The sequence below is a fragment of the Ostrinia nubilalis genome, chromosome 1, assembly GCF_963855985.1.
Source record: "Ostrinia nubilalis chromosome 1, ilOstNubi1.1, whole genome shotgun sequence".
Lineage (NCBI taxonomy): Eukaryota > Metazoa > Arthropoda > Insecta > Lepidoptera > Crambidae > Ostrinia > Ostrinia nubilalis.
The window spans coordinates 14,738,511-14,759,802 of NC_087088.1; the positions used below are offsets into that span (position 1 = coordinate 14,738,511).

The window sequence follows — 21,292 nt, forward strand, 5'->3', positions numbered from 1 at the left end:
ATTCATTCAAGAAAAGTCCATTTGTTTTGAAAACTTTCCAATTAATTCTTTAAAATGTTTCTTACTCGACACTGTACGAAATTATCTAGTCCAGCAAGAGTTTTCTTATCTAACAAGTTGTCATTGAAAGAAAAATATTTCGGGCTTTCTTACTCTTGCCAGTGCCATAATACTCAAACTTCTAGGTTAGTTTTGTTACTTACAAATTTTTTGGGTATTATTTACACAATAGCCTACTAACAATATTACTTTTCAGATTATTTGCCTCTACTGCACTTGTACAAAATGCGGCGCGTGGGTCAGATTCTTCAAAGAGGTTGCAGTTTAGTCCAAAAACGCTACAATCGAATTCGTCTGAAACAGCACTAAAACCTAATAAACCATCGGCCAACGATCTATTGGAGAAGCTGATAGCAGGTCTTTCCACTGACATTCATAATAAAAACCGTGTTTACAAGAATGACCTGGTGAGAGTGATAAAAAAGGTGGAGGAAATGAATTTTTCAACCAAAAAACAAGGGTTATTACTTATTCGATGTTGCACTGAAATGATGCCAGATGAAACGCCCGCAACGAGAATGGCATTAGTAGAAATCATTTGGAATGCTATCAAGTAAGATTTATATTATTTCTTAGATTTACCAAGTAATGCTTATAAATTTTGTCTCTTATTTATCGACACATTTTATATTCCTTACTCTGCGGATCCTGAAAACACATATTCAAATGATTTATTTGCTCACTAAGTGTATATATCTTAAGATGCAGAACAAACTGTTTTTTTCCACCCTGCTCTATTTTGTTTCTTTTTCAGGAAATCTTATCAAAAATGTATTTTCAAATCTGATAAAAAATAAAACCATTTTTATTTAAGATAAATATTATAACATCAAGAGAATGACAAATAACTATTTTAATAACAATTATTTCTATTTTCAGACGACATACCGAGTTTGAAGTAGAACATTACAACGAGCTGCTTAAAGTGTACATCGCTAACAACAGAACACTGACGGTCAGCACTTTTATCCAGCAGATGGCTCCAGCAAAACCTAACGTGACTACATATGAACTGATATTGCGAGCCCTTGCTGAAGTATGTAATTAAATTTAACTAGTTTATATTCATAAAGCATACATTCTTGAGTCTTGCCCATTTTTAAGATCAATCCCTAATTTTTAAGTGACCCGTAAGGTAACACTTATCAGGAATTTTGTTTTCAATGGGGTCACTTAAAAATTAGGGATTGATGGTAAAAATGGGCATTAATCACTTAGGATAGGACTTACTGTAAATGGGATAAGAAAAAAAAATCTGTAGAGTTAGGAGACTCTTTTTGTCACTAAGTTCTTTGGCCACAAAGTGCCAGAGGGTTGTATGATGATATTTCTATAAACATAATAAAATATACCTTCTTGTACTCCTATTGTAATTTGTTTTTCTAGGCTGGTGATTTAAACCAAAGTACTGAAGTGATATCTAACATGAAATCCCAAAACCTGCCTGCAAATGAAAATATTTTCAATTCCCTTATAATCTGCCAAGGAAAAGCTGGGTATGTAGTAACACAGGTAGTAATTTAAGATCTTATTGCTTTCACTCAGTGAATTTATATGCAAGTTGATTTTAAACAAAATTATGTACTGCAAAATTTTTGTATCTTCTATCTGAATCTAGGCTGGTGGTGCTACAGTTGTTAACTTGATACCTACTGCTCTCATTGACCTCAAATCAGGCATAGCTATTAGCAAATATTAGGACCTTATTGTACTTTCTTATCACAGAAACCCACAGAACATACAAGAAGTACTAACAATGATGAAGTCGCTAAAACTGGAAAAATCCATCGACACGTATACCGCAGTCGCCCGCGCCTTAGCTTGGAATAAACGAACCCCTAACCTTCTAGAAGAAATGGAAAACGCAAGGAGTAGAGGTTTGGAGTTTGGGGAAACACATATCATGGAAATTGTGAAAACTTTGGCCAGTATTGGATTGTATGGATCTATACCTAAGGTAATTTTAATTTTTACTTACACATGGTGTAAAAAGAACTACGAGCAATATTTTGCAGGGTAGTTCAAACTGTGATTCTGAACAACTTGCTCAAAGAAACTTGGGTCGAAATATGAAAAATCTTTGAACCTCCCATACAAAATCCATGTTAGTTTTTATATTTTGAACCTTGTCTCTTTGAGAAAGTCAGCAGACAACTGCATGCAGTTGAATATAGCGACTGCGTGCGGTTGCTGATGTGACTTCGTGCGGTTGTTGTGGTGCAGGCCGTGTGATGGCGGCCTAATAAATTAAATGGTTGATTTAGACTTCAGTTCCTAACACTTTTATCAGGATTAAACTTGATGAATTATAATTATTATGCTTAGCCAGCCTATAGTTGCTCTGAAGTGGTGGTAGGGCAAGCTATGTTTGGGACGTCAATAAGCGCCCTGGAAAGGACCTAAGTATATGAAGTAAAGTACGGCCAACTAGCAGCGATACAAAAGGTCGATTCGACTGTCGAGTTGACAATATATTCTGTCTCTTCCCATCTTGTGTATTTGTCGTAATGTCTCGTTCTCCCGCCTAAATATGTTAAAGTCAGACGGGTTCACCCATGACATTGAGTTTGTTTCCATTTGGTATCGCTTCTCGTTGGCCGTACTTTAGTATTCCTATTATAAATAAAAAACTGACTGACTTAATTTTTTTTCAGGTTCTGCAATTCTTACCTGACGAGATCTTGAAGACGCCTTCCATTTCTCCGTACATGCAAAGTGTGTGCACACTACTGGTGTTCCAAAACCACCCGTTAGCTGCACTGGAGATATACAAGTGTCTGCCGCTGCCTTCGTTTGGACCGAAGGATGACCAAGGTTTACATGGAAGAAGTTTGGTTAGGGACTGCGTTAAAGCAGCTATGGTAAATTATAATTATATTTTTAAAATATTGAATTCACAGAATTTAATAATGTTGGCAGAAAGGTTTTTTAGAAGACCTTGTGGCAAGAAAACCATTGCCAAAAGCAATAAGTGTTCATATTGCCAACTTGAAATTGATTTAGTACACCTAATTTTTTTTAATAGACTCATTCTTCTCCGAGATCCAATCTATCTCTATATTAAAAGCCATCATAATTTTGTCAGTGTATTACATTATTTACTGGATTAGGCCTGGTTTCCACCAAGGCGGAGCGAAGTAGCGATGTGTTTCATCAAATCAGATTTCATTCAGGAAACCAGGAAATGTGATTGGTTATTCGCTCCGCTCCGCATGAAAAGCAAGCAAGACATAAAAAGCAATGAACAAACAGACAGAGTTACTATCGCATTTACAATATTGATATAAACAGCCCTCATTAACATGACATATCGGCCGTTTGGTGTAGTGGTTCGAAACGGACTACTATTCCGGAGGTAGCGGGTCCGATTCCCGCACAGTACAAACATTTGTGTGCATGAACATATTTGTTTGTATTGGACTGGGTGTTTTCTATGTATAATAAGTATGTATTTACAAGAAAAAAAAGTATTTAAGTATGTTTATATCCGTTGTCTAGTACCCATAGTACAAGCTTTGCTTAGTTTGGGACTAGAAGCGCAGTGTAAAATGTCCAAAGATATTTATTTATTATTATTATTATTTATATCTCACACACCTTACCTTTTCAGCCTTCAAGCGTCATAGCGCTCGTAACCCAAGAGCTGATGTCCTCCGGCCGGAACCCCATAGCGCTCCACAACGCGTCCGAAGCAGCCCTACAGTTGGGCAAAGTGCCGCTGGCTTTAGACATGTTCACGCGCATGCAACAGCTCGGCCTGCCGATCAGACCGCACTACTTCTGGCCAATACTGCTGCATAGCTCGAGGAGCTATGGCGAGAAAGGTATGTAAAGAAATAAAATAAAACGCCTAGCGTATCACCGGCTGGGACTCCCAATTTTTCTTTTTCAAAAAACTCCCCAATTTGGGGAGATCTATCTTCATTCCGGTTACGCCAGCAGTAATAGACTGCCGATCAATGCCCGAAATGATGAACTTTCTCTACCATAAGAAATGATAATAAGCAAATAAGATTCAGAAGATAAATAAAAAGAAAGAACTTCGATTTCATTTAGTAGATGAGATTTCATTAATTTTGACAAATCAATAAGTTTGTTTTTGTTTAGTCAAGTCTTAGGCAAGAAAACTTAGGAAAACCAACTTTTACTATTTTGTAATTAAGGCAACTGTTATTGGGGTCAAACGGGTTTATTACATCTCACTTATTTTCGGCTTTTACCCGTGTTACATGTCCCCCTGGTGGGTCCACGGGTAATTTTTTTTACCCGTTGTCCCACCGTTCTGAACAGTGTTTGCCAGTGGGTCTACGGGTAATTTATTTTAACCATGGTCCCACCGCACTAAGTGGCAAACATTGCATGTCACCTAGGTATCTATCCCAACTAATCCCAACTAATATTATAAATGCGAAAGTAACTCTGTCTGTCTGTCTGTCTGTTACGCTTTCCCGCTTAAACCTCGCAACCGATTTTGATGAAATTTGGCATAGAGATAGTTTGAGTGCAAACACTGTTCAGAACGGTGGGACAACGGGTAAAAATAATTACCCGTGGACCCACCAGGGGGACATGTTGGGGGGACCACGGGTAAAAGCCGCTTATTTTAAGTAAAAGTTTACCTACGATTATATTCTCATGATAAATTATATCATGAGAAAAAATTCCTCCTATTTTCAAGTCGGTTAAAAAGAGACCACAATATCCCATATTTGCAGGTATAATGAACACCCTAAAAACAATGGTGACCATGGACGTCAAGCCAGACTACGAGACGATAATGGAGTATACGTTACCGTACGTCAGTTTTACGTCACCACAGAACCTGATGAAGAAATTCCTCGACACTGGACTGACTGTGAGCACGGTACTCAGTCCAATGATGGACACATTACTAAAGACTGGGCAAGTTAGAGCGGCTAGTGAAATATGTGGGTATTGTTATAATTTTGCATAAATAAATTGGTATTTTTTGACATTTACACAGCGCCATCAGCAGACTTAAAGCTAAGCGTCCACTTGTCAGTATCGTACGCAACGGACGCATCGTACGAAACACATCGTATCGGATATGCGATTCGTACGATGCGGACAGGTGGACGCACTTACATGAGTTTCCATATAAATAATACTACGATCCGTTGCGTGCGATACGTCCGATGCGTACGAAACCGACATGTGGACGCTTAGCTTAAAACAGACACGAATCTATGTATTGTGTGGAGATCAAACCTGCGATCTCTGACCGCTGTCCGGCGCTTGTTCCCAAAAAGTAACACCCAAATGGGTAACCCATTAGTCCTGTTACTATTGACTTGACTTAAGGTCCAATGTCCCCTAGATGGGACAGAGGGCGTCCACAACAGTCCTCCATCGCGATCGGTCTTGAGCTTCGCGTTTGATCTCGCTCAAGGTCTTGCTGATTTTCCTCGCCCGTTGCTCGTTGGGAAAAAAATTCCCATCGAGTCACACTCGTACTGATAACATATAAAGTACCTTTAATATCAGGATATAAGAGCTTTCATAATAAAAAAAATATGTACAAAATACAGTAAGAAAATACAGGTTAACGAGTAAGGATGTGACTGGATGGGAATAAGCCCTGTTCGGTACGTAAACGATTATTCTGAGCGATCTAATAATCTACTAACGTACTGAGTTTGTTGCGAAGCATTTGTTTTTCAGCACTTTCAAAGCAAATTTTAAAATCATTGCCTACATTGCAATATGACACGTATGTACATTGTTTTAGGCGAGCTATTCGAAGGGAAAATAGACGCCGATAAGTTACTCAAACCCCTGCTCAGAGGTTACCTGATGAGTGGTGACGTGAAGTCTACGGTGTACATATTAGAAGACATCTTGAAAAAGGCTACAGACAATAATAAAGACTGGGTTGGCAGGTTTCTGTGTGTTTTTATGCAGCACAAGAAAGTCGTTGAGGATTTGACGGAGTTCATGGATTTGGCTAAGGTGACTTTATTTTATGATTTATATCGTTTTATTATGTTAATCATCATCATCATCATTTCAGCCATAGGACGTTCACTGCTGAACATAGGCCTCCCCCAATGCTTTCCACGTTGATTGATTGGTAGCGGCCTGCGTCCAGCGCTTCCCTGCTACCTTTACGATGTCTTCTGTCCACCTTGTGGGTGGACATCCCACGCATTAATAACATTGTGTTAATAACCAACAAAACATTGTGAAATATAAATTTTATAATCGTACATTGACATCACAAAGACAATAAATTGTATTAATTGGTTTATCTCTCTTTATAATAACGCTAATTTTGGAATAGCGTATTGGAATATGGACCTCGTCCATTAGTCTAAAAGTTGTGTTAACAGTGGCTGTGTTTTGTTATAATTGCTAAAATCGGAATGCATTTTTTTTTTCGATGTATTTGTGTGTATGCCATATGTTCTGTAATCTGTTGCTGCACCTTATAATACTGTCTTTTAAATGGGATTGCAATAATAAAACCATTCATTTGTCGCAGGCAATAAAAGCGGCAAGACTGAAGATATCCACGTCAGCATCAGACTACTGCATGAGCCGTCTGCCGGAGAAGCATAGTCGCGACGCTTCCGCGGCGTTCCGTGACATTCTCGTCGAGGTCACGGACGACAGGCTGGTGGACGAAGGAGACTTGTTCGCGCAGCAGATGCCGCATCCAGTAAGTTGAATGACATATTATGCCCGTTTTCACCATCGATCCCTAATTTTTAAGTGACCCATATGAAAACAAAACTCCTGTTAAGTGTCACTTAAAAATTAGGGATTGATGGACAGGCTGGTGGACGAAGGAGACTTGTTCGCGCAGCAGATGCCGCACCCAATAAGTTGAATGATATTAGCGCTTAACTCTAGTGCTTGAGGTAGGGGAGCGGATCAATGCTGGATTATTAGTTCCGATTATTGCCACGTAGGACAACCATATAATTGTGACATTTGCAGGAGAGCGCTCCTATCAATGCTGGGTTATTAGTTTTTGATTTTTGCCACTTTAAGTTTCAAAATAGTTGGACTATATGCTCTGTCACGTCATATTATGTCAATGTTACCCCTCCCGTGTCGCTCCCATACCTCAGGTGCTGACTGAGTTGAGCGCTAAAACTATAGTCACAAGTTTTCGGAGTCACATCCTCGGTCAGACTACATGAGCCGTCTGCCGGAGAAGCACAGTCGCGACGCTTCCGCGGCGTTCCGCGACATCCTCGTCGAGGTCACGGACGACAGGCTGGTGGACGAAGGAGACTTGTTCGCGCAGCAGATGCCGCACCCAGTAAGTTGAATGACACAGTCTATTGGCGCTTGAGGTAGGGAGCGCTGGAGGGTGTTTTTGAGACGTCAATCGTCAGTGAAACTTCAGATTGTGCCGTAGATATGAATAGATGTCCTTCACTGAACCATCCCAGCTATGATATCATCAGGAGGGCGCTACTATTAATGCTGGATTATTAGTTCCGATTATTGCCAAGTGGGACAACCATATAATTGTGACATTTGCGTGAGGGCGTTACTATCAAAGCTGGGTTGTTAGTTTTTGATTTTTGCCACTTGAAGTTTCAAAATCGTTGGACTATTGCTCTGTCAGATGACATGAGTCGTCTGCCGGAGAAGCACAGTCGTGACGCTTCCGCGGCGTTCCGTGACATCCTCGTCGAGGTCACGGACGACAGGCTGGTAGATGAAGGAGACTTGTTCGCGCAGCAGATGCCGCATCCAGTAAGTTTAATGACATATTATGCCCGTTTTTACCATCGATCCGTAATTTTTAAGTGACCCAAATGAAAACAAAACTCCTGTTAAGTGTTACCATAAGGGTCACTTAAAAATTAGGGATTGATGGACAGGCTGGTGGACGAAGGAGACTTGTTCGCGCAGCAGATGCCGCACCCAGTAAGTTGAATGACATAGTCTATAGCGCTTAACTCAGTGCTTGAGGTAGGGGGCGCTGGAGGGTGTTTAGGAGACGTCAAACGTCAGTGACACTTCAGGGGGCTTATAGATGACCTGAACTGTACTGTACTGTCCCACCAAACTCATTGACAGAGGGGCGCCCCCATCGTTCAACTGTATAGTTTCTAACATTGCAAAAATTAGAACCAGCGATCCGGTGTTGACGGTGGCGCCCCGCTGTCAATGTCACGGGTAGGAAAGTTCAGTATATTGGGTCTATAGTGTGACTTTTATATTAAACTTATTCGATATCGGCTGCCTAAAAAAATTACTTTAAATGTATGACGGATTGTACAGCGTCCCTAACGGATACTTTCAAGAACTAAAATCTTCATAGACTTTTTTGACGCACTCGATATCGGAAACGTTTGATATAAACTCACACTAAGCCCTCAGATTATGCTTTTTAGATTTGTATGCCCTGTCACGTCACAATATGTCAATGTCACCCCTCCCGTGCCGCTCCCATACCTCAGGCGCTGACTGAGTTGAGCGCTAAAACTATAGTCCCAAGTTTTCGGAGTCACATCCTCGGTCAGACTACATGAGCCGTCTGCCGGAGAAGCACAGTCGCGACGCTTCCGCGGCGTTCCGTGACATCCTCGTCGAGGTCACGGACGACAGGCTGGTGGACGAAGGAGACTTGTTCGCGCATCAGATGCTGCATCCAGTAAGTTGATTGACAAGACAGATTATGTCAGGTTTTTAGTGGGTATAGGCCGTGCCCTGACAGAGCCCCACATAACCTATCAGCTTCCCGAACCGGTGAGTATGCAAGTAAATACATTTTCCTGACGCAAAAATTTCATCGAAGTTAATATTTGCTCCCTCCCTTGCTATCACCGCCACGAATCAAAATCAATGATGAATGCGCTTTTGATAGAGAATGTAACTTAACTAACCTAACTTTTTGGTTAGCTGGAAGAGAATGCCACATGGCATTAAGCTCGCCTGTTGTACCGATATTTATTATGTGTGTGCAATAAAGATTTTAAATAAATAAATGTAACTTATAATTGAAAAATTTAGGAAGTGGTGCATGAGCATGAGACATAAAAGGCCCTATGAATTAGGTAATTTTATTGATATTTTTAGGACAAGGTTTGTTGTTATTGTTTATATTACCTAATGACTACACCATGACCTTGTTATTTGTTGCAAATCTAAATATTCCCAAGTACCTACCTACGTTTCATATTCAAATTATTTCAGAAACAAATGAACGAAGAGTCCTTACGCGCGCATTTGAACGAGTTAGAAGCTAAAGGCATGAACACACGCGGCGTGCTACGGAAGTTGTTACAACAGTACTGCAGGGATGGGAACTTAGCTGAGGCTAGGAAGATAGCCGAGAAATGCCAGAAGGAAGGGGTAAGCGAGAAATTAAGAATAATGAGTAAATTAAAGCAGGTAGAACAGTAAGGTTAAGGAGCGGAGCAGAGGAGTGTGTTGAATAACCAATCAGATTTCACTATTTCCACTTCGTCGCCGCCGCTGTCAAATTCTATAGAAAATATTGACAGCCCGACAATTCTCTGCTCCGCTTTAGTGGAAACCAGGCCTTATACTATAGCTTTTGATTGTAAGTTCAAAATAGTAATCCAATCACGAATGAAAGAAATTTTCGGACCATTATTTGACTTATGTAGACCATCGATGGTCCACGAACCACTGATCACTGGGAACTGGGAATCACTGGGATAGATGAAGAGCGATCATACTTTGGTTTTGGCTGAATTTGACGTGATATTGTCTAACTACACCCAACCATCCCATCAGAGACATTGACAAGGGGGGCGCCACCGTCAATACCGGATCGCTGGTTCCGATTTTTGCCATGTTGGAAACTATATAATTAAACGATGGTAGCGCCCTGTCAATGAGTTTGGTGGGACAGTTCAGTGTAGTTCATCTATACACTTCATTATCTACTTAATTTTTTTCCAGGTGTTTCTATCAGCGGGCATGAAGGCAGCCATCTTCGACCTCCACGTGAAGCTGGGCGAGCTAGACTTAGCGGAGATAGCTCTGGCCGACCTGAACAAAACGTCACCCAACTTCACTTTAGACGAATTCAAGGTTATCGACTTTGCGACCCTCATGGTTTATAGGAAGAAGATTGAACAAGCATTTGAGCTGATAAATGAACAGTCTAAGAAAAGGTTTGTATTGACTGATTTATTTATTTACTCGTATGAATTTAAGTCCCTCATAAATAACCGTACACTTCGTTAAAACGCAGTCTTTAAAGATAAACTTTAAAACTATCCTAAAACACTTTTATGACTAAACTTACAAAACATTCGTTTTTACTTTATTTTACTCATTCAAGAGATTTTTCTGACGTCGTAGAACTTAAGTTCGCAGTCATCAAATGAAAGGAGACTTTCAAAGGTTAAGGCTGATTTTTGCGTACCATTATGTCTATTAAGCTTTGTAGTAAATTGTGCTTACGAATTTTTCCATGTGAGTCAATTTTGAAACCGCGCGTATAAAAATAATTAAATGTGAAAAAATATTGTTTTTTTTTCTGCGTAAATCGATTAAGGCGATTAGAGTCCTCAATGACCTTGGGCGTTTGACCTTCACGCCGCGAGCAACACCCGCGTACCCCGCACCAAAAACTCCGATTTGACACCGATCAAAAATACACGGGCATTGGTAGATACAGAATAGAAGCTCTTTCTTCATACATTACTGCCTATTATTTTAAACTTTTGATGAACCTTGATGTCGGTGTAATTTAACTCAGGCGTAAAGGTATTTAATAAAAATAACAAAATCCATGAACATTTTGTACGGGATAAAATTTTATTTTATTTTTCGTAAATTTTCTAATGCTTTTGTCGGTTCAGTCGTTCTCGAAATTTGAACAAACCCGACTTTATTACAAGCTTTTATTTAGCTTGCAATTTATGATGTATGTAGGTAATTACATAAATGTTTGTTCGGGTGGAATCTTGCAAGCTGAATTAGTTGCAAGCTGAATTAGTTAGACCAACTTCCTGACGACAACTAGGCTAGATGACAAAATTTCAATTATTTGTCCGCCAGACAGATAATTAGAAAATATTAGACTCATATTTTTTATTTTCTTTCATAATTAAATAACAGTGCTACATCGAGTTGAAATGGCGCGATACGCCACGCTTGAGTAGAATTTTTACTCAAATATGACGTCACGCGACATTTCAACTCAATATAATACTGTAATTATTCGATTATGGAAAAAATTAAAAAATATGAGTCTAATATTTTCTAATTATCTGTCTGACGGACTAAATAGAATTTCGATTTCATTACCCAGTCATCATCCCTATTGGAACGCATTAGTACCTACCTAGTATTGTCTATGGCCTAAAAAAGCAAATGTTTCTGCTTTTGTCTATCACTTATGAAGAATAAACTGAAAATGTATTTGTCTTTTTATTAGAAATCCTTCATCAATTGATTGAGTTCAAATTTCGGATATACATGTAATTCGGGTGACAATGCAATATTGTGATGACATGGAGCTGATCTGATGGTAGAGCTGGAATGCCAGTGGCCCCATAGCAACTCCGGGAATAAACGATTCCATCGAGTTTAGGCTCGTTTGATTTGTATTTATTTATTATTATACCTAAATAACTTCATTACAATTTTCTAAAAATGCACAAAAACTTAAAAATCTTGAAAACGGTGATATTTTTACTGGGGTCAAAATTGGACGTTAGGGAGACCATGGCGAGGCCTATCGATGGTTGAAGGGTTATCCATTGTTTTTGGGACACCCTGTATAAGCAAGTACCTAATGTTATGTAAGTAGGTACGCTACTTTGAAAATCATGAGTCTTCAATTCTCTAAGGGAAACTGCAGGGTCTGATGATGGAGCTGGAATGTGGCCATAGGAATAGGCTAGTTTCTTTAAAAAAGACATTTGGTCCGTCAATTTTACATTATCAAAAAATATTGGACACAGGATAATTTTATTTTTCAATTAAACAAGTAATTACGAAGATAATGATGCGATGAAATTCCGCGTGACGACACAAATCGCCACATTTTTAAGCATACCTTGACGTCATGTGCCTCATCTTCTGAACTTTGGTGCGCTTCATCTCTTTAAATTTTCATAAGTTTAAAAAAGTGAAAAATACATTTAGAGTTTTTTTTTGGTAAGTTCACCGACGGTCTTATTCAAACTCTTGCTACTTTCTTGCTTTATCCACGAAACATCCCTATTCTTCGAAATTATTACGATCTACAAACGGAAAATCTCTGCTACTACGCCGCAGTAAATTCCCCATCATAAATAAAAATATTTTTTTAAAACAAGCTCTTTTATGCTAATAACTTTGGTTTCATGACATGCTCCTAAAATTCATCACCTTATAAGAGGATTTTAGTTTTTATCTGCGAAACTTTTTAATAATATAGGTACGTTTCATGGTTTGGTAATTTAGGGAAGTTTATTTGCACTTAACATGAAAAATATGGTATCAATGTACTGAGTACCTATGCACCTTCAGTGGCAACAACAAGGTCTACTGGGTACCTATAGTCTACTAAAGGCATGAAATAGATTAATTTCACTAAAAAATAAAACCAACTCCAAAACGAATCACCAAAAGGTAGGACACCGACACCGACTCCGAAAATGGCTAATTTTGTAATCAGTATCCAAATTTTTAATAAGCTCTATAGAACAATTCAATACCACTTTATCTTAATTTTTTTTAATGTGACAGGAGGCAAACGAGCAAACGGATCACCTGTTGGTAAATGATTACCGTCACCCATAGACACCCGCAGACCCAGGGGCGTTACAGGTGTTATTTTTAATTGTGGTATTTTCGCGAAGAAACATATTTAAAATCTAATTCTAATAAGTATGAAAAATATAACTTGTTTTCTTCACGTAAATCGATTAAGTTACAGATTCTGACTAGCTCCTAATTTGGATACTGATTGCAAAGGCCTAGTAAATAAATAACGTAATAATTTTTCTACTTGTATTTATCTAGTGCAGTTGTTTTGGAGTCAATTATAGTTTTTTTACACTAATAGATTCTATTCAGGTAGAAAATAGCGTCTGAGCGCGTCATAATTCAATTGTATTGTCTGACTGCACGTACTCTATGAACAATTCTGACATAAAATCTATTGTCGAACAAAAGCTGGGTTGCACCATCTTACTTCAACTTTGACAAGCGTCAAAAGTCTGTCTAACTCCATACAAAAAACACCGGTTATCGCCAAAGCTACGGTCAAAGTTAGGTCACGTCAGGTGGTGCAACTTAGCCAAAGAAAAAATTCATTTTGATCGCTAATGTCAGTTTGTAGCGAGTGACACAACCTCCCCGTCTGAAGGCCAGCGGCCGACTGCCGCCCGCACCCCGCGAAGGCCCCCTCAACAGCAAAACGTTCGGAATTTATCAAAAGTAAAATTTATGAATGAAAGTAATGTTCTATTGAAAAACGCAACGTGTCATTTAAAGATTAAAGAATTCCCAATCTATTCGTGCAAAAATCTTTTAATTTAACATAGCCGTTTTGGAGGAGTAGGGAATTTAAGTAAAAAATCGATGTCTCGTATTTATTTTTTTAATCCAAAACAAAGAGACGTAGCGAAAATTCAAACGTCACAAATGTAGTCCTTGAACTGTTGTATAACATATATTTTTTTCAACTATTTCTGTCCAGCAGTAAAAGAGGAGTAGGCTTTACAAAATGCCCATTTTGCGCGGATTGAGGACACTAATCGCCTTAAGATTCTGAGGTGGAATTGTGTAAAGCAATCGTAATCATTTGACAGTTCATAACGTACGACAAAGTGGCCAAAAAGTTGACAACACAACCATAATCCAATGACATGACAATGTCACGAACCTTTTCCCACCGTGTTATACTTGATTAGGTCGCTTGTCCATTTACAACATTTTAACAGGATAATAAAAATAACATAAAACATATTTTTAGGCGTATAGTCGGCGGTCGCAGCATCGCAATGAATTGCTGGCGGCTGTTGGACGCGACGGCTGCGCACGGGACCCATTTGGAGACCATCAAAATGTTCGATATGCTCACCAGTTTGCGGTACTGCAAACCGTCAAATGTACTGCTGGGACCGCTGATACGGGTGCATTTGAAAAAGTGAGTCTTGTATTTTAAAATTATATCATCAGTATTCAACTTATTATAGTCCACTTCTGGTCTTAATATTGCCCGAAGACTTAGGCTGAGTTGCACAACCTTAATTTAACTTCGACAAATGTCAAATATCTGTCAAACTCCATACAAAAAGCACCGATTATTATACAAATAACCGTACCAATGCCAAACCAACCGTAACCGCAACAATAACAATATTGTTACGGTTAAAATAAGGTGGTGTAACTCAGCCTTAGGCTGGTTTTAGTGTCACGCGGACCGTTCGGTGCGGACCCGCTCCGCACGGCCAATCTGTATGAACTTCTAGGGAGCGTTTTAGAGTAGGTAATGCGGTCGGTCGGAGGAACAGTCCGCGTGACACTAAAACCAGCCTTAATATTCCCTGACTTTGACTTTGACCATTATTTTGCCCTCGTCCTGAGTTTGTCGGTCCATCGAGCAGGTGCTTATTATGCTTCGTTGACCGAGACGTAGTCTTCCTTGGAGGACCCGTTTTCCGAACTCCACCTTTTGTCATTTTGTCGTTCTCCGACAAATGTGGCTGGTTTACAGCCACATGAACTTGATACATATTTGAACTATGTTACTTTAGCCTTCTGTTGAATAAATTAGTTCCGGAAATTATATCAAAATGTTGACTTTGTTGTGTGACCTTCAAAATGGACACGAAAAAAAAATAAACAGATAACTGTTATCGTATCGTAAAAGGTTTGCATTCGTTTGACCAAATATTTTTAGAATTATTTACTTTCCAATGCAATAAAAACAGTTATTTTCAATATAGTTATGCATTTGCATTGTAAATTCCATTAGTTGCTAACTTAAATTTTATTAGTTCATGTTAGCAACCAAAAGAATTTAGGAATTTATTTTATGTTTAAACAATGATACATTTTATTACCCATTAAAGTGCATTTATTACACAGTAAAAAGTAATGAGACACTTGTTGGCATGCAAAACATAAATACCAATATTGTTATTCATTTAAAAAATATATCAATTTGAATTTAAAAAAGGGCAGTCTCATTTTCATTTGCTGAAATGCATGAGTTTTCTTTCTGAGTTTTCTCTTTGCTTATTGAAAACTCAATGGGCATCAAACATTTATTTTTTGAACAGCTGATTATCTGCCTGTACTTAACTTACTTGACTTATTGCCGTTTTCACCATCAACCCTTAATTTTTAAGTGACCCCTATGGTTAGGGATTGATGGTGAAAACGGGCATTAATGTCTTATGTTCTCTAGATAACGCAAAGGACGTCCACAACAGTCCTCCATCATGTTCGATCTTGAGCTTCGCGTTTGATATCGCTCCAAGTCTTGCCGATTACTGTACTTATGAGACAATAATTCATATTCCCACATCATTTCTATTCCAGTGACAACCTCCAAGAAGCAGTGAACGAATTCGTCCGTCTAGCGAGCAAATACTCCAAAACGCCGCTCAAACACGAACTGCTATCCCAAATAATGGCCAAAATGGGCGAAGGGCACTCGGAAGAGAAGTTCCTTGTGAACGAAAAGTCTAACGGACGCTTCAACAAGATGGCTCAGACTGTTCTGAACATTGATAAAAAAGTTCACGGAGCTAGTGATGTGCAGGTAATTTTTCGGACCGAATTTGTAAGAAACATTGAGAGAGTTGTAATCGATAGGTCTGGGCGCTTTAATCAGTCAGGGAAGCGGTATGGGAGGGGTGACGTTGACATTTATGTTGTAACAGAGCTTATAGTTCCAATTTACAGAACTGTCCTATGCATGACATTGACAGTGGGGCGCCACCGTCAATACCGGATCGCTGGTTCCGATTTTTGCCATGTTGGAAACCATATACTTGAACGATCGTAGCGCCCCCCTGTCAATGAGTTTGGTGAAACAGTTCAATTTAGGTCATCTATATCAATCTACTTGTCGATTTCGATCTAATTTAGTTAAGCATTCGAAAGGGCTTTTTAATCTACACCCATTGTATAAACTTTTGAAGCTATAAACTATTTATATAACTATTCTAGCTAACCCTAATAGCAGCGTTAGCCGAAGTGGGCTACAAGAAGACTCTCCGCAAGCTATTCCTAGACCCGTCCGTCACGTTTCACCCGGACGCACTATTGCGCCGTTGCGAACGATTCGCGGACGAACGCAAGGTGAAGCCGCTCGAAACGATAGCCGAGTGTGCGAGCGGCGTTAGACGCGTGCCTGTACAAGAGGTTTATGACCTGATGTTGGATGTTTATCGTAAGTAATATCAGAGTAAATACAAATGAGTAGGTTATCTTCATAGAAACGCACCGAGCGCGGTTTGCATGTGAGCGCGCCAATATACGTATGCGGCGCGCACGCACACACTGAGAAAATTCGGCGCAACCACGACTGGCTCCCCGCTAATCTACGCTAAATTTTGTCAGTGTGTGCGTGCGCGCCGCATACGTATTGGCGCGCTCACATACAAACCGCGCCCGGTGCGATTCTATGAAGATAACGTACTCATTTGTATTTACTCTGGTAATATTCACCTCGGGCGTTAGGCCCGTATTCACAAACATTACTATGACTATGTATGAGGTCTCACAGTGCGCGTGGACGCTCAGGATGACACACGAACCAACCACAGAGCTCCATTTTCTGTTTACAACTTGTTGTTGAACATTAGCACGACTGTGTTGTATTCAATAAAATTGTTTTTATACTGACTAGTGGACAACTTCGGAAGCTACAAACGTACAAAAAAGACTCCATGTGAACTGTGAGAGACCAAAACTGGCGCCAAAACTCCTTTCAGGGTTTTTTATGTTCATGTCTTGGGTGCGAGACCACCTGCAATTAAATCTAAAAATCGTTACACAAAGTTCATGTTCGTCTCAATTTTCAAATATCTTTTCTTCCAGAGCGCGAAGACGACGCGCAAGGAGCGCTATCACTTTGGACCAAAATGCAGGAATCAGACGCGATTCCTTCCCAAAAGTTCGTATCTAGCATTTGTTCTATGCTCAAAGCGAACCACAAACCCATCCCTTCTGACCTGCTCGCGCTACTTGATAAGCAGGAGAAGAAATCCAGCGTTGAAATTTAGAAGTGTAACAAATGTAAGTCTAATGTCTGTGATATAGTAAATTATTTTGAATTAAAATGATTGTGAATATATTCAATTGTTTTATTTAAAAGTAAATAACTAATCATACGACAATAAGTTAATTAACAATGAAGAAGAAACATGATCTTGAAAATTATACATAAATTCACATAGCAGTCAAGACATCTCGTATACGAGTAGAATATGCATGTGTTTATGTAGTAATTGCTCTCGAGTTAAATCTTTCTATTTGAAAAAACATCACACGAAGAAGACGGGACTATTCCCACCTCTCGTTCCCACCGCTGCAACTCCTGTGTAGCCAGGATCTACAGCTTGATCGCCAATAATAACCCAACCAGTGAAGATCAAGTTTGTCCCGGGGGAAAGTTAAACTCAGCGACACGAATAAGACCGCAAAAATTGATAAAATTGTAAAAATTATCAACGAGTAAAAACCTTATTTACGTGCACGTAACAAACCCATTTTTAAATCAAATTCAATAAGATTTAGCGCTGTTCAAGTCTTCAATGATCTTCTTGTTCAAGCTAGCCAGCTCCTCCATTGCCTGTTTCTTCAAAGGTTCGTAGTCTGCTTTCAGCGTGATTGACGCTATATCTTCTTCTAAGACCGTCTTCCTGGTGTCAAGTTGAGCCAATTCTTCTTCTAGGTTGTTAAGTCTTGTGTACATTTCGTTGCCGTCCAGGCTCTCCTGTAAAAAAGTGTTTATTTGGTACCAACAACTTCAATGTCAAAATAGGACGGCACTTAATGGTCTATTTTCAGTATGAGACCGTGACGCAGGGATCATATTGGGGTCACTGGTAATAATAATAATATAATAATAAATCATTTATTTGCCAGAATACGGTTACAAATGGTTTTAAAAAGAGAAGTTTCCAACATATTCTATCGTACATACGATGTGCAAATATTACAAAAAATACGGTTATGTTTTTAATATTAAGGCCGGGTAGCAGAGAAAATGGCGAAAATGAGGTTTTCATTTTTCATTTTTGAGGTACTAAACAGTAAAATTAAAGGCTAAGATTTTTATTGGGCATAGTTGAGGATATTTTCTAGGGCTATTAACGGATGGAAACACGATTTGATGAAGTTGACTCGATAGAATAAATTCCCAAAGTTACCTCTATTCGTTTTCTATTTATGGTTTTATTTTTAAACTAAGCGATTTGAGATTCTAAATCTTTTACTAAACTAAAGTTCAGAAATAACTTGAGGGCTTTTAACGGATGAAATTTTTATATTGCGTCTTATTTAGTTACTATGTTAAAAAATGTGGAAAAAATCGTCCATGACGGCTTGGACAATCTCAATCAGTCGCGCGGTGGCGCTTACGGAGGACGGACGCGTGTCAGTTTTTTGGCCGTGACAGTTCGCGATTTGTCAATATTTTTGACAATGATGACTTTGATGAGTCACAGTATAATAATATCAGTGTTACTGGAGAAAGCTTAAATTTTTGATAATTGAGAATTATCAATTTTGTCTACCTATTGAAAGGACAATGACCAAAAATGTATGGAGTGTGGTCCAAATGTCCACCACTAACGAGACCTATGTAGTAAAATAGTCTACTAAATACTGATTCATTATAACCAAACCGCAATCAAAAGTATGCTGTCAGTAAAAAGTTATGACTGAATGAAAAGTCATGTTTTTTACCTTTTCATCTGAAAAATGTTCTTGATATCATTCTATCCATCGCACATTTTGGATTAATCTATGCATGTTATGTCATGTCGCTTAGTGTGCCGTGTTAGATTCTCGCTAAAAGAAAAAAAAATAGACTCAGAAGAAAGATAACAATATTGGAATTGTGAAGAGTTGGATACTTTGGTTGTTGTAGATAGAGCTTCTTCGTAGGAGATACGTAGATAAAACACCAGACAATAGTTGATTAATATATTTGATGTTGTTCGTGCAACAGTGGTACAAAGAGTGAGGTAATAATTAATTGAATATAAAACGAAGACTAGTTATTATGACAGAATATTACAAATTAGGGATTGGTGCCGAGTGCAAAAGGCAAAGAAAAGTTATTAGGTACATGATTAATCTGTCCTCAATATTTGGTACATACATGGTGTGATGAGTGCATAAAGAATGATGCAATCATATTTTATAATTAACTGAGTACAAAGTAGGCACAGAATTATGGTCGGGTGGTCGCTGCTCCGCCCCTATTGGTTGTAGGGTGATGTTATACAGTGTGAGTCACGTTAAAGTGTACATATGAAAATAGATGAAACTAGACCTATTTTTATCGACAAAAAAGTGGACAAAAAATTTTTGAGATTTTTTTAAATTTTTTTATATAATTTTTTTTCTTCCAATTACTTATTGTAAAGAAAACGTAATAACTTTTAAACTAAGCGGTATATCCTGATAAAATAAAAACAGTAATAATGCTAAATAACAGGCGATACTAAATAATTAACTTTTAAAAAAAATAAAACCGACTTCAAATGCGTGAACACAAAAAAAAACTAAAAATTAAAAATATTGCGTATAAAAAAGTTCATCCCCAATTTTCCACCCTTGGGGGTGAAATATTTTCTTCAAATTCGCATGAAACCACCCTTTTGATAATACCTATTCAACAAAAAAATAATCGTTCAAATTGATTTATAATCGGCGGAGATATTGCGTATAAAAAGTTCATCCCCAATTTTCCACCCTTGGGGGTTGTTTTTTCTATTATTAAATTTAAATGGGACCACCCTTGAGGTATTACCTATACGCCGAAAAAAGATTTGTTCAAATCGGTTCATAATTGGCGGAGTTATCGCGTAACAAACATAGAAAAAAAAAAAAACATACGGGTCGAATTGAGAACCTCCTCCTTTTTTGAAGTCGGTTGAAAATACATAAAATACACAAAAAAGGCCAACAAATAATAAAAAATGATACTTTTTGAAAAAAATCTGCTTTTATATTCGTGTTTTTTTGGTTATTTGATAAATTTCTCCAAAAAATGCCCCTATAACAGGTGGTTTTTACTACTTTGTATTATTCTCCATCGTATTACCTTCGTAAAACCAAAAATCGCATGTCTCTATCCCTATCACAACATTTGCAATGATCGTTTGAACTAAGCCTCTCCGGGCGCGCTATTCAACGCTTCGTTAACAACGAAACTGAAAATGGCTCTAGATTTGTAATTTAGATAAAGACAAGTTAAATTTCAAATAAAAACAAAAGATTTCGAAGTAAAATAAGCATTTTAGTTAAAATTAAAATTTTCTCTACCTGCAGCGGAGAATAATGTTGTGGCAGGCCTTTGTTCAAACGCTCATAGCAAATGTTGTGATAGGGATAGACACATACGATTTTTGGTTTTACAAAGATAATACGATAGAAAATAATACAAAGTAATCAAAACCACCTGTTATAGGGGCATTTTTTGGAGAAATTTATCAAATAACCAAAAAAACACGAATTTAAAAGCAGATTTTTTTCAAAAAGTATCATTTTTTATTATTTGTTGGCCTTTTTTGTGTATTTTATGTATTTTTTAGTATCGCCTGTTATTTAGCATTATTACTGTTTTTTCACTCGTACGAAGTTGATTTTGTGGCGTCGAACCTTGGACCAGGCATATGGCTAAGCAATGAAATCGTACAGGAGGGTACAAGGAAGAGGGGCAGCCACATTAGGTAACACAGAGTCGTTCAGGAGAGTGCCAGGAAGAGGTGCAGCAACCGCAGTTAAGGAACGGCTGGGACGAACAAGGATAAGCGACTCAAACTCGTGAGCCTTGTTAGGGTTACACTGGTTAAGGCGACCCTTTAAAAGGCTTGGAAGCATGTGGGTAACAAGCCATTGGACGTGGAGAGGGTCATTAATTATACGTATATTTTCTACTTTGCCGAACTTTAGCGCGAGAACGGTTTGTCCAAAACATATGAATTTGGTCTTATTCAATGCAGGATTAAGTGCCCTTTAACCGTCATGAAGACCACTTTTCGATAGGGTAAGTCCTTTACGCGGTATAACCGGAAAACCGAAAAAATGC

At 38.4% G+C, this 21,292-nt stretch overlaps 2 protein-coding genes across 2 annotated transcripts in view; one reads left to right on the forward strand and one right to left on the reverse strand.

Moving 5' to 3' along the window:
- Positions 1-17,323, forward strand: LOC135073744 (leucine-rich PPR motif-containing protein, mitochondrial-like). Its single transcript, XM_063967912.1, has 16 exons — positions 1-185; positions 257-613; positions 940-1,096; positions 1,447-1,556; positions 1,786-2,017; positions 2,715-2,921; positions 3,671-3,884; positions 4,776-4,988; positions 5,810-6,030; positions 6,563-6,739; positions 9,238-9,396; positions 9,973-10,187; positions 13,988-14,161; positions 15,562-15,784; positions 16,195-16,417; positions 17,068-17,323. Exons 1-16 carry the CDS (start codon positions 55-57, stop codon positions 17,250-17,252), a joined length of 3,198 nt encoding a protein of 1,065 aa, XP_063823982.1. The 5' UTR covers positions 1-54; the 3' UTR covers positions 17,253-17,323.
- The window catches only part of LOC135073751 (intraflagellar transport protein 74 homolog), a 17,659-nt gene continuing 13,679 nt past the window's right edge, over positions 17,313-21,292 (reverse strand). The window contains exon 11 of the mRNA XM_063967925.1: positions 17,313-17,965. Coding sequence (XP_063823995.1) covers positions 17,753-17,965 — 213 coding nt within the window. The 3' untranslated portion in view covers positions 17,313-17,752. The remainder of the gene's footprint in view (positions 17,966-21,292) is intronic.

What these genes read in the sequence shown, in the direction of transcription:
- LOC135073744 (XM_063967912.1), top strand. Translation starts at nt 55, where the DNA reads ATGTTTCTTACTCGACACTGTACGAAATTATCTAGTCCAGCAAGAGTT. An exon ending in CGCAGCAGATGCCGCATCCA is followed by an intron (nt 6,740 to 9,237) that starts GTAAGTTGAATG and finishes AAATTATTTCAG; the next exon opens with AAACAAATGAACGAAGAGTC. An exon ending in ATACGGGTGCATTTGAAAAA is followed by an intron (nt 14,162 to 15,561) that starts GTGAGTCTTGTA and finishes TTTCTATTCCAG; the next exon opens with TGACAACCTCCAAGAAGCAG.